The 14,554-nt window shown below is 35.5% G+C and overlaps 1 protein-coding gene across 1 annotated transcript in view; it reads left to right on the plus strand.

Moving 5' to 3' along the window:
- Positions 1-14,554, plus strand: part of Grin3a (glutamate ionotropic receptor NMDA type subunit 3A) — a 162,262-nt gene that overhangs the window by 41,731 nt on the left and 105,977 nt on the right. The window contains exon 2 of the mRNA XM_005004116.4: positions 3,657-4,261. Within this exon, the coding sequence (XP_005004173.1) occupies positions 3,657-4,261 (605 nt within the window). The remainder of the gene's footprint in view (positions 1-3,656; positions 4,262-14,554) is intronic.

Raw genomic sequence — 14,554 nt, forward strand, 5'->3', positions numbered from 1 at the left:
CTATGATTAGCTAATTTCACTCCCACTATAATAAGGGGATAATAATATCCTCCTTGCCTCACTGTGCTTGCTCTTCTGCACCAATTCAGTGAGTTTCTCCATGCAATGTGTCTAGAAGAGCCTTTGTCAAAATTTGGAGCAAAACACTGGGCCTTGACACTCTGCTATAAATGGCTTTCTTCCCAGTCTTTTTGTTTTCACTCTTTCAGATTATGATTATAGCCCAGAACTTGGAGTGAATGACAGAAAAAATCTATTTATATAAACACTTCACAAGTAGATGCAGCACTGTGGGAAGAGCTCTGTAATAGAGGAACGAACAACACAACATAGGTGTGAGACTACTGATTCTGCCTGGTCAGTATAGTCAGTGATGAATAAACAAATAAAAACTCAGTTCACCACTGCAGGAATTCAGCAGAGGTAAATTACTATGACTATCAATACAAAATATAGCTCTGCTTCAAAGGAAATGAGAGAAAATTTATGCTGAGACACATATGAGGGAGCAAGGCACATGGATTCAAGTTACTTGGGGTAACAGGCTCTCAGTTGCAAAGGTTACGTGAACTTTTTAGCTATGGAACAAAGACATAAATCAATATATTCAACAAATGTATTCATGGGCTTTAGGTAGGCAGGTCATAGTAAAACAGGAAAATGTGTAGGCTTCAAATGTTGTAACATTTTAACTTTATCATGGGCAGAGGCTGGTGGTCTGCTAAGCCTCACATTACATTCCAATACATCTACTTAATAGCTACAAGAATGTTATGTCAGACACAAAGCTTAAAAATAAATGAATTCTCTGAAAGCATTGTAAGATAGGCCTAGATAATTTTGGCTCTAGATACAATCTTCCATCTTTCCACAGTCTCTGTCCCACTCAGATGAACTCAAATAGTCTACAGGATCTTTAATATAGATACGGATTTTTCAGTAAATAAAAAGCTCAGCTATCACAGTATAAATTTTAGAAAACACACACCAAAATTTTTCCAGAAATAATCTTTATGTAGGTGAGTTTTAAAGAACAAATATGAATATAGGCAATCCATTACCAAGTGAAAAACATAGTATAAATTTGCATACATCCTTGAAAATGCTTGACATAGTTCAAGAAGAATACATTGTCCAACATGACTTGAACTGATGTACATCGTAAAGATGAGCTCTGTCTTTCACAGTTCATTTTTGAGACATCATCCTCTTTCATAAAAGGCAGATTAACAAAAGAAAAACAGCAGCCTGACAATCCATGAGCCAAGGGAAATACTTTGTAAAAGAAGAGAATAAAAAAGAAAAGAGGTAAAAGAGAAAACTAAAACTAAATTACGGGTTCTGCCAAGGAGACTGGGAGGTAGTCATGAACAGTGCAGTAAACATGAAGAAACTGTGAAGCAGACTGTCTTGGCACCTTCTTCCCTGATAAGGATCTCTACTGGTTGTGTCTTTATTCTCTTTTGGACACAGAGAAAGAAAACTTCACAAATAAAAATAAAAATGTAAATTTCCCTTACAGAATTGTAGCTTCTGCTCAGTTTTCAGTGCTTCTTCTCTACCTATAATTTTTCAAAATAATCCTCATGTCAAAGAACCTGCTTTGAGAGGTGTCTATATCCTATTCTCCTACAGTATGTTTGGGTTGGTGGAAATAAAGCTAAAGATGAGATAGCCACCGCCTTGTAAGCCATTCAACTGGTTTTGGAATTTGTCCTATGGGTAATCCAGAAGTTAGGGTGCTATAAAATGATTTGATCATATATTTTACAAAGAAAACTGGCAACAAATTAGGAAGTGGGAACCAGGAAAACATTCAGGAATAATTCGTTTTTGCCAAATAAATGTAGAGCTTTTCTTCACATTTCCTTATTCTTTTCTGCTGAAAAAGGATTAAGGTAAAGGAGGAAATGAAAAAGGAGAAGGGAAGGAAACTGAAAGAGGAGGACAGAAAGAACTCTCTGGAGAGATTCACATTCATTAAAAGCACCAGTTAAGGGAAGCTTCCAATCCTCTCACTTTGAGATTTTATCTGGCATCTCGAGTCCTGGAAACGAGTGGTAACCACTCCTGATTTTTGATATCTTTCTCTCTTTTGCCCCTCACATGTCATCTTGTCACTAAATTCTTTCTAATTTGAAAAGCCTTTTTTGCTGCCCTCCCCTCCATTACTAACATGAGCTTCCAGTTAAATTACCTAATCTAGATCTTAATGGACATTGTCTAACTTCTATCAAAACTGCCTACAGAGAACCCTCCCAAAATGCTGCTTTATTATAACCAGTCTTGTTAAAGTCTTGTTAAAAAGTTTAAATTAGAAGAACAAAAGTCAAATTCTCAGAACAAACTTTAAAATTTCATCCTATCTGCCATCATGAATGCCCTCATTTCTTGCCAATAGTCGTTGTTTTCCTCCTAGTAATCCCCTTACAATCCTCATTCTTTGATCTATACAAATCAGAAAACTTTCAACACTTCATGGAGTTCAAAGTTTTGCCTAAATCCAGTTTCTTATTACATATTTTACTCCTTTTATGTAAATATATAAATATATATAAATATAAATATATATTGTTTATATATATAATATATATATATATATTATTTAATGGAGAAAGCCCTCATATTTTGACATACAGTATATATTATGAATATAAATCTTTGGCAAATTCTCAAAAATAGATCAATAATGCCCCATTGTAACATATGTAGTTCAATTAATCAATATTTATTTGAGAGTAAAAATGTAGATGCCATTGTTCTAAACATTCTTACAATATCATTGTTAAAGGATCAATGTGTTAAATGTGTTCTTTTGAAAAGAATTGGGGTCAGGGATTTAGCTCAGCGGCATAAGTGCCTCCCTGGCAAGTACAAGGTTGTGAGTTCGATCCCCAGTACCAAAATAAATAAATAAATATGAAAAAGGGTTAACACATATTAATATTGAAAGGTTACATTTGAGCTATGTGCTTAATAATCTTTGACTCTTCAAACAAGGTATTTTTCTCTATTGAGTTGGTGAGTTCTATATCTAGGTGAAATTGTAACTGAAGTTATAGTAATGTATTTAACAACACACATTTCACAGAAGAATCCAAGCTCACTAAATACAGCAATATAATGAAGCCTTCAACACTGGACTATATACTTAATCTTCGTGTATACACTAAGATTCTAGCAACTTAAGAAACTATGGTTCATTTGTCTTCTACACTTCATTATACAAGAAATTTCCTGTGTTAAGATTTCCATGTTAATCTTTATACAAGGTGCATTTAATGTCTTCAATTATTCCTCCTGAAGAAGATTAACAAATGAGATATTAACAGAAGCCTAAGAAATTAGGATGCATGAAGGGGACTGTCTGTAAGGGAAAAAAATCATAAAAATCTAAGACAAATATATGGTTAGGTTAGCTCTTAGATTTATACCAAGAGTAGCCACTCTTAACAAACATCATCAGGATACTGAATGTAAAGAACCAATAGTTCCATTACACTGAAAGCAAATTTTTTCCCAAGTATGAGAATTTTACCCCAGAGGTACTTGAATATCAAGGGGGAAAATGAAAGATTTAACCCTATAAGAAAGTAAAAGTACTCAGTCTTTGACCAATGCTTTCTAATTCTTCTTTTTCGTATCTTTGAATACAGAATCCCCTTCACCTACAGCTGAGTTTAGAAAATTCATTAAGTTCTGACGCTGACGTCACTGTCTCAATCCTGACCATGAACAGCTGGTACAATTTTAGCTTGTTGCTCTGCCAGGAAGACTGGAACGTCACCGACTTCCTTCTTTTTACCCAGAATAATTCCAAGTTCCACCTTGGGTCTATCATCAACATCACTGCTAACCTCTCCTCCACCAAGGACCTCTTTAGCTTTCTACAGGTCCAGCTCGAGAGTGTTAAGAACAGCACAGCCACAGTAGTGATGCTTGGCTGCGACATGGAAAGCATCCGGCAGATTTTTGAAATTTCCACCCAATTTGGGGTAACACCCTCTGAACTTCACTGGGTGCTAGGAGACTCCCAGAATGTGGAGGAACTGAGGACCGAAGGTCTGCCCTTGGGGCTAATTGCTCATGGAAAAACAACACAATCTGTCTTTGAGTACTACGTACAAGATGCCATGGAGCTAGTTGCAAGAGCTGTAGCAACAGCCACTATGATTCAGCCAGAACTCGCTCTCATTCCCAGCACGATGAATTGCATGGATGTGAAAACTACAAATCTCACTTCAGGACAATATTTATCAAGGTAGGATGCAAAACGTCCATTACATTTCCATTCATAGGGCTGGGACAGGAAGTAAACTTTTACCATTTATCCTGTTGCAAAAATCTTGACTCTGAATAGCTGTAAAATGTAACTATTTCTGAAAGAGTTTTTGGTTACCTAAGGCTAGTACATCATGATCTATCATCTGTAATTTGATCAATATACTTGTAAGTGCATGCATAAAACAAGCGTTCAGGCCTCCTTTTAAGCCTTAGGCCAGCCTCCTACTCACCATTATGTTCTTGCAAGTTATTTAAAAGCTCTAAGTATCAGTTTTTTAACTAGTAAATTAAGATGACCATTATTAACTGGGTACATACAGTAAATTATATATGTGAAGTAATTAACACCATGCTTGGCACATACGGAGGCACAACAAATATTTCTTTCCCTGCCCATTCTTTCCAACATCCATAGATTGAACAAATCTCTCTGAATATATACAGAGAAAAAAATTAGTCACATAGGACTGCAGAGACTTTTTTCTCTACTCGCAGGCCTTAAGGCAATATAGGCTGCTACTCACTACCTGTATGTCCTAGTCAGATTACTTTGTTGAGCTTTAATTTCCTATGTTCTGCATCTACTTGTGATAAATGGGTATAACAGACCTTTCAAACTATAGAGTCATTGTGATTGATAGATAGATAGATAGATAGATAGATAGATAGATAGATCAATAATAGATCAAACTAAGAAATCCACAGGAGTATTATTGTTTTATTTTTTTAATGTATTATTGTTTCTCATTTGATATATAAACAATTTTATGGATACATACTCTAAATAGATGCTTTTCTGGCTTAGTACTTTATGATTCAGAAGCAAGAATGAAAAAGTGCATTTAAAATGAAGAATAATCCATCATATGGAAATAGTTTTCATAATTCCTTGGAAAAGCAGAATAACTTTAAAGTATATTTTGTAGAAGCTCAAATTTTCTTCTGGAAAAATATCACTTGTACTCAGAGTGGCCATACTGGGAAAATACTGTTATTTCAGGGATAAAACCTGGCCTGTAATCCAAGTCTCCTTTTTAAGGAGTCATCTTTAAAGAGTGGCATCTGACTGTACTGAGGCCTGCAAGCAATCTCACAGTGTCTCACTTTTAAAGACATGAATATTTGGTAACGGTGGAAGGAGTTCTCAAAGTTTACCTTTAATTTTACACATGTGGACTGAGCACCCACTCTGTGAAGACAACATGCCACAGGCCACTGCAGAATTAAAACGCAAGAATAACCTATAAATACCTTAAAATATGTTGTTAATAAAACATAAAATAACACCAGCTTTTTAGATTCCTCTAGTGATAAATAAAAGTTTTAACCTCATCATCATAATTTTCCATTTTTCCAATATCTATTTGAATTTCTCTAAGTTTATGGTGTTTGCATATTTTTGTAGCTGCTACCTAGATTTATTCGTCTATTTGTAAAATACCACAAAACTTAGGCTGAGCATTTTATTCAAGACAAGAAATATTCTCCACAACAAACACATAAGCAAAACTTTGATTTATAATTTTACATACTTATTTTGGAAGGAAAATCGTAAGTAGGAAACTTTTGTAAAAATTATAAAAATTTAGCATTTCTCTGTCTTATGTAAAATAACACAAGAAAAATGATTCTGTCTGAATCCTTAAAATATTTAGAATGTACATTTAAGAAGCATATTTTTTACATAGGTTGTTGTGATAAAATCAACTGATTTTCTAGTTCTCCAAGATTTAATTTATATTAAAAGTTCATGCCTTTTCCACAAGGATTCCATGGCACTTTGTACATGAAATGTACATATGTCCATATGACTGCACTTACCTCAATCTGTCATCACTGTATGACTGTGTGTCTGCCTTCTGAACTTGAGAATATAAATTCTACTAAATGGAGGTGTTATTATCTAGCCCTAGCCTACAGCAGGTACTTATAGTTATTTACTGAAATCTATTAAAACACAAAGAAGGAAAGGAAACTTTATTGTATTTGTATCCTCCATCATCTGCTGCTCTAGAAATAAGTATTTGGTAGAAAAATTAAAAATACACATCTTTTTTGCATTTACCAAGATACTGTCTGGTTCTATTCCTTTCCTTTTCTTTCTTGTTTTCTTCTTTTAATAGAATGCTAGACTAGTGAATGACCTCTCCCTTCATGGCTGGTTCTACATTTTTATTCCACAAACTTTGAAAGTTGTGAAAGAAATGTGTGTGGCTCGGAACCCAGCAGCAGTTCACGGTATACAAGACCCAGTGACAATGCTTCCATCCCCGTGGATGTGTTTGAAAATTGAACTCAAAGAACTTCAGAAAATATGCCCAGGACTTCTTAAACTCCCTGAGGAATACAGTCAAAGAGAAAGTTTCAAAGTGTTCAGGAAAGGGTCAGGAGACGTGGGTAAAACCCTAGAAGCAGTCTTTGTAATGAATAAGTTAAAAGCTGCCTTAAGCCATCAAACATCTATGGTTTCCTCATTCTTATTTATTTTGTTTAATTCAGTCTTTTAGAAAGTTAGTTATTCTCAGTCCACAAGTCACATCTGCATATAGTAATTTTCTTAATTGTTTCTAAATTTTGTGAAGCTGACCCTGCTTCCTCACTGCATAATAAAAGCCAGGAAGATAATGAGCCATGACTCCTGGATGTCAGAGTTATGCAAGCTTTCATTTCTCACACAGTCATTTTTGGTTTCAGCTGACAGAATTGTTAACATTTTAAAATGTTAATGAAATCACCAAAAACATGGCATTTTCAATATACTTTTTAGACGAGAAAAATCATTTCTCATGGCAAACTACACAGACATAATTACAGGTATAAGGGACTCTATTCAACCCACTTTTCCACTTGCCAGAGCAAATATCCATCATAACTAAATGTAGACAAAACCATTTGAAGACCAAGTTCATTATGTGATGTTTAACAATTTGTTTAGAAGTTGTCTTACTAAATGCTAATTGTTTGGAACCATTTTAGCTGGCATATAGTATCACCACAAATACATGTCTTTGGGTGATTTGGTTCAGCCAGTGATCATTGTTGAACTAGGGTGAGTAGAAAAAAATGAAGACATGAACCTTATCATTCTGAGGTGAAAAGTCTAAAGGATAAAATAAAAAAATAAATGGTTATAATACAATGGGATATGTGCTTTTCAAAGAACAGGTTCATGTCTTCATTTCAAGACCTGAAAAAAGAAATTAAGTATGATTGGAGCATAATTGCCCATGAAGAGGGTTTGCAGTGTTTCTGGAAAAGTGGCTAATTTGATAACACAACACACAGCTTGCTATGACTGGTTAAGAAATTTGCATTTTATATGCATGATGGACATCAGCTCAATGGCAGAACATTAGCTATGATATATTTATAAAATCACAATCCTACAACAAAGCAACCAAGTAAAACAGTGCAGGATAAAAGTTTTGAATGTATGTTTTTAAACCAATAGAATACAAAATTACTTTCATTTCTCAGCCTTGCCTACATTTCCTCCCTGTTGTATCCTCAACAGCAGACTCTGGTAAGCATGTATAGAAGTTTAAGGATTTACCTGCTGCTTCCAGACTAGGATATGCCCACGTTTATGTGAAATATCTAGACACTCACAGACTTCATGTTATCCTTGGGCTGAGACACCGCTGACACTTCAGCAAACCAATCCTAGTGCCAAAGTCATTCTAGCGTTAAGGTGGGATGCAGATTGCTGACATCCTTCTTTGACTAGCTTCTGGACTTCATTCCTGTATCCTGTAGAAACTGTTATCAAACAAACTGATTCATTCATTCACAAACATTTATTCAAGTTTATTAATATTAAGTGAAGTCCTTGGTCAGAGACAAAGACTAGAAGATAGAAGGCTCTGCTCCTAGAAAACTTAAAATTCTTTGCTTCTGCTCTCACAGCAAGAGAGAAGACTTTCATCTAAGTGTCCATAATTTTGTCCATCTTTCCTTTGACCTGGATATTTGAGTCATTCTTCATTGAGCCAATGCCCCCATTTGATTAACGATTGTCCTCTCGTACCCCCAGAAGTTTCTAGGTCCCATCCTCAGTTGATGCTAACACATGATCCAACATGCAAAAGACATTTTACCCTCCAAACTTTGTGCATCTTTATACTTAAGTAGTCAAGCAATACTTATTTACTTTTTTTGAGACAGGGTCTTAGTATGTAGTTCAAGATAGCCTGAGCTTATTTTTTTACCTAGGCCTCAAATTCACAGCAATCATCCTATCCTAGCATTTCAAGTGCTCAGGTTACAAGCGTGCCTGACTTGCTTTAATTATTCATTTTGCACAGATTCAGAATATATTGTATGCCATGTATCATGAAACACTAGAGAAGCTTCACAAAAAGACTAAACCAAATATCCCTTTTAAAAAACTGAAGGTATAACTTGGAGATGGTGTCCAATTCATCCCTAGACACTAGAAGAATTTCCTAAGACCCAGGGGCTGCAAGATATAATTCTAATTTTCTATTCCCGCCCACCATCACTATAACTTAGTAAAACTATAAACCTAGTAAAGGTATTTAATCCATAAGATTTCATCTTAGTAACCCTAAGAATTCATATATCAAAAAATAAATAGCATGTCTAAATTTATTCAAGTGGTACTTTGTAGGGAAAGATTTACACCAGTTCACTTAAATCCACATTCTAAACTCCTTTACAATTAATACAATTCTTAATTAATTAGGAGCCTGTTTGTAATTTAAACCTTTTTCATACAAAGACTATACATGTAAAGCCAAGCATTGCATCACAGGCCTGGAATTCCAGCAATTGGGAGGCTGAGGCAAGGGGGTGGCTGTGAGTTCAAAGCCAGTCTGGGTTACATACTGAGTTTAAGAGTTCAAGACCAGCCTGAGCTACATACTGAGATCCTGACTCAAAATAAATAAACAAACAACCATACATGAAGAGACGTACTTACCCATGTGTAAGTAGACTTCTTCTAAGGTCCTCTACCAAGTCAGATTGGATAGCCTGTAGCTTTCAACATGCACTTGAAAGAAATGCAGTTACCCTTAATAATGGAACCCTAAAGAAAATACTTTGCTTGTGGGTGGCCTATTATAGCCAGTTATTACTCCTAGATCAACTCTCTATGCTGTCAAACAGTCGATATTTGCAGAAAGCATGCCACAAGTCTCAGGGGCAAACATGAAGCCTGTTTTTCCAAACACTGCCATCAGGAACCCCTGTAATTGAGCTGACAGGTTAAAATACCTTGACCATTTCCCTCCACATAGGTTGCTTCAGTCATACTAAGACCCAAGCCTAAAAATTTTACCAAATCACAGGATACTCAACTATGAGTCCCCGAAAAATGCATATTCCCTTAAAACACTATTTTGATAAAGACAGCTCAAACTTACTTACTCCAAAATCCAGCAGGTTTTAAATGGAGAGCTTTTTCCAAACTATAAAGGATTCTGATGTTTTATTTGACTACGAGGAAATAATATTGTTTACTTTTTCACCTTATATGGATCTATTATAAAATTTAGAAATATGTTGAGAAGGTATAAAGCTATATTGAGGATAATCTGCCGCCCTGCACTGCAGGTCTGTCTCAGGGTCACTCAGTCTATAACTTTTCAGAAAGATGCTTGATTTGTGAATAATGTACAATGTGACATTGCCAGGACTATGCTATGGCAATACTGGTAGAGATAATGTAGCCTCTGAGATACTATTAAAACCAAATCCCTAGATCTAGACTTATGAATTAAATTGAGGCACAAAGGAACAGTTTGGACCCAAACTGGTAGACACAGACCACAACTGTAGAGGAGCATCAAAGTCCATACTAAAAAGTAAGTGATAAAGATAATGGCAGAGGGGTGTAAAGCAGATCTAACTGTTGCATATACACATGGGTAAGGAAAACAGAGAAAAAATGTCAACTTGCCAGTTACAACATATAGAAACAAGAAAAAGAGAGTGCCAATCCACATGTTTGATTTCTTGATGTGGCCACTTCTTTGCCTACACCAATAGTAACACAGCTCAAAGTGTATATTTGTATTACAATATAATACAATTATATAGAAAAGTATCCTCTTCTTGGGGAGGAAATTGGAGAATGCCAGAAGCTCTCCTTCAGTTTTTTGTTTGTTTGTTTGTTTTTTGTTTTTGTTTGTTTTTTAATACTAGGAATCGAACTCAGGACTTGTGCTTGCCAAGCAGGCGCTGATGCCATGGAGCTATCTCCCCACACCTCACCCTCCACTGTGATAATGTGATTTGTAACTCAATTTTGCAGCTATTGGTGAAGCACAGACCCAAGCGAATCATCCATCTCCGCATATATTTAATAGTATTAACCTCTGAACTGATAAAAAATCTTTTTTATATATATAAATAGGCCTTTGTTTTAAAGGATGACATAGTCGGTGATTAGAGTACATGGACCCATCTTCTCTGATGACTGAAATTTATTAATTTCCAATTTGTATTAAATTTCTAATCATAAAATTTTCCATTGAACTAATTTCTATTTTTGAGATATACTATCCATTATTCAGGAGGAAAATGAATTGTAATGCTTCGTGACTGATGGAGCCGCATTCTCTTGGCAAAGCAAAGTGATGTATCAAAGCTGAGATACATGGTAGCTTTGGGCAGAAGACATGTATTTGATTAAATTTACCCCATAAATACACTGAGCAGCACCTCTGGCTGGACACTGTGTTGTGCATAGGATGACTCGGTGTGATAGGTGCCTAGGTGAAAGCTGAAGTTTTTTTCAGCTTGACAGGCTGCATAGGGCATGGGCTAATCAGCCTGAAGCAGGATACTGAGAAGATGGGGCTCATTCCTAGCAGCGCCTCTGTGATGATACTGCTTTCAAACATACAGTGTGTCAGAATCCAGGTCTTTAAGAATTAATCAACTGACAAGTACTCATACTGGCTGTAGTCTGCTAAGGAAGATTAGAGAAAGTATTCAAGGAACCGTTTTACATGCAGGTCAAGAAATAATCGGTATTTAATGTTTAATTTTGAGAGCTATCCTGGGCATGGAGGATAAAATCAAAGCAACATTACCTGACAGTTGGACAGGAGATGAGGTCCACGGCTAAGACAGCTAAAAATCATGTTATCATACAAGAAAGCAGAGACTGTGGGGCTCTGTGCGACAATCCCCAAAGTGAGAACTGAACTAGTGCCAAAGTATGGATAAACAAAGAATGGTCTTCTGGGGCTGGAAGAAAGGGTGAGATGATAAAAGAGATATTGAAAAGTAATAGGTGGAAGTAAATAGATGGATTTCAGAAGGTAGTGGGAGGAAAGATGGAGTAGAAATTTAAAAAAAAAAAAAAACTATTTTCTGGGCGTAATGACACATGTCTGTAATCTCAGGACTCTAGGGTGCTAAGACAAGAATAAGTGAGTTTGAGCCAGTCTGGGAAACTTAGCAACTTAGTAAAACCCTTCCTTAAAATTAAAAAAATTTAATAAGAATTGGAAATTAATGAATTTTAATCATCAGAGTAGAGGGCTCCTTGTACTCCATCATCTTTTTTTTTTATTTTTTTAGCAAAATAGCCTGTGGATAGCACAGTGTGAAAGCCCTGAATTCAATACCCAGTACCATAAAAAGCAAAAGTGAAAACAAAACAAAACAAAATGTTAAACAAGGATGTTCAAGAGCTAATTTATGATAAGCTCTCCTCTGAACAAGACAAAATATTGCTATCCTTTGTACAACATCAACTGAAAGGAAACGGGAATAAGAAAGACAAGAAAATAAAATATGTAGAAAAATAGGCCAAAGCAGATTGAAGGAATCATGAGGTAAATGTAGATTAATCTTCACACCAGAAACTATTGACAATTCTGGAGGCAGAAGAACAATGTGGAACCTGACAAGTGAAATGGGAATAATTCGGGAGCAGGATCATTTATGGAAACTCCTGAAAAAATTAAGTCACACACATGAGTTAAAATACAAATAGAAAATGTAAATAGCTAATAATTCAGGCAACTGGAGGTCTATGGAGTATGTGAAATAAGGGAATTGAGTAGAACATTTGTACAAGATTATGCAAAGAAAAAGTTTGAGTCTTTTTAATGTGAATTTGATTAGAAAACTCACTATAGATGTGTCACATGGAGAAAACCCATAGGTTTTTTGAACATCCATGATTCTCTTTCCAATCCTCTTCCACCCCAGAAAAAGGAGAAAGGAATTTTAAGCACATTTCTTTCCCTCATATGAAAAAACTATTGACATAGGTTTTTTACTGCACGTTAAAGTGAAGCTATTAAACTAAATTTAAAAGATAACCAGAAACAAAGATTTAGATTTTGAGCATAAGAGCAAGGAAACCTGGCAATGGAACTCAAACTGAAAAGAATTTGGTAATGCAGAGGCTGGGAACACTTGAGACAACATAACCAGTAAAAATATTCTCGAAGATTTGTGATCAGGAAAAAGGCAGAAAAATCAAAATTAAATTCTCATTGGAAAAAATATTGATAAGAATGTTATGGAGGATGAGCAAATCTTTCATTCCTCAGGGAGAAAATGTTAAGTATGATAAGATGATATAGGAAAAGAAATTCAGCTCATTTTTTAAGATACAAGATAATGAAGATACAGTTTTTTAAATTTCCCATGGAAAAGAATAATTCTAAGGCTCTACAGAGAAAATAGATATTCCCATGTGCAGATATGATTAACGGAAGAAACAATAGAGGGAAAAAGCAAAAATAATAGAGAAACTTAAAAGGACCAGAAAACAAGTGAGAAAAGTAGATATACAAAAAGATAGGTTGGGGCTGAGGATTTAGCTCAGCGGCATAAGCGCCTGCCTTGCAAGCGGGCAGTCGTGAGTTTGATCCCTGGTACCGATAAAAACGAAAAAAGACAAAAAAAAAAAGATAGGTTGATGAGTAGAAAAGAGAGTAAAAATTAATATATGACCTATAAGCAAGTAGGGCATAGACACATGAGAATGGTGGTGCATTTAAACAGCACAAAAGATTAATATGTGTGTTAGTTACTCTTCTCTCATTGCTGAGAAACTATCTGACGCCCAAAGTTAAAGAAGAAAAGGTTTATTTAGCTCACAGTTTGTAGAGGTTTCAGTTCATAATTGGCTGGCTCCAAGGCAGGGTGGTACATGGCAGAGGAGCAACAGTTCATGGTGGAAGAAGACAGCAAAGGCAACAAGGAGAGACAGGAATCTTTCTGTCCTTTATGTTGTATCTGGTCTACCAGGATTAGGGCAGTGTCAATCAATCACTCAGTCTTAATCCTAGAACCCTAATCCCACTCTAGATTCAGCAACCTCTGAAAAACCCTCATGACCACATGGGGCTTTGGGGGAACATCTAGACACAAAGCACAACGATATGCGATTAAAATGAAGATTGAGAAGAACTAGAATACTAAAGAACTATTTCAAAAGCAAGAAAAAATACAGCTTTATAGTAAACATAAAGCATGTAAAACTTCCTGTATTGAATAAGAGATGAAAATCAGGGAGCATCCATTTTTAAAATCTTTAAGGATAGGACAGCATTAGGGTGAGAGAATTTTTACTGTGATAAATGGTATAATGTTAATAAAAGATAAAAAATAGAATTTTTCAGATAAACAAGGCAAGGTCAAGTAAAACATGAATTATACTACCAGAAAAATTAACATTACAATTAATATTCCACAGAAAGTATATACTCACTTCAATTAGTACCTAGAATATTTACCCAAAATTGGAATATTCTAACACAGAAAAACAGACTATAGAATAAGGCAGGAGGTTTTTGTATGTAAAAGTAATCCAACTACCTATTTGATATCTGCATTTGGATACTTATAAATTATCTCAAATTCTAATAGTTACAAAATCGAACTCCTGATGATTCTTCCCTGCATCAAACCTGGTTCTCCTGTAGTTTTGTTTATCTCGAGTCTCACTCCTCCTCAGATTTTCTCTGACCTCATCTTCAATTCTCCTTCTTTCATTTTGTCCTCAAATACATCAGACACACTGCACCTTCCGTGATGTTGGGCTTCTTTTTCCTTGCATGTGGAGTGCTCTTTACACAAGTATCCTTGTGCTTCATTATTCCCTTTCCTCTGACCTTTACTCAAACATTTCCTCCTCAGACAGAAGGCCTTCTCTAACATATTTTCTGTCCTTTGCCTTTGTGCTATGTCACATGTCACGCATATCTCCTATTTTGCATGTTTGTTCTGTCTCCTTTCATATAATATAAGCTGCTTTGAGCTGCATAGATTATTGTCT

Source organism: Cavia porcellus, unplaced genomic scaffold (genome assembly GCF_034190915.1).
Source record: "Cavia porcellus strain 051 isolate PalLab524CR breed Dunkin Hartley unplaced genomic scaffold, mCavPor4.1 scaffold_1, whole genome shotgun sequence".
In the NCBI taxonomy this organism is placed as follows: domain Eukaryota; kingdom Metazoa; phylum Chordata; class Mammalia; order Rodentia; family Caviidae; genus Cavia; species Cavia porcellus.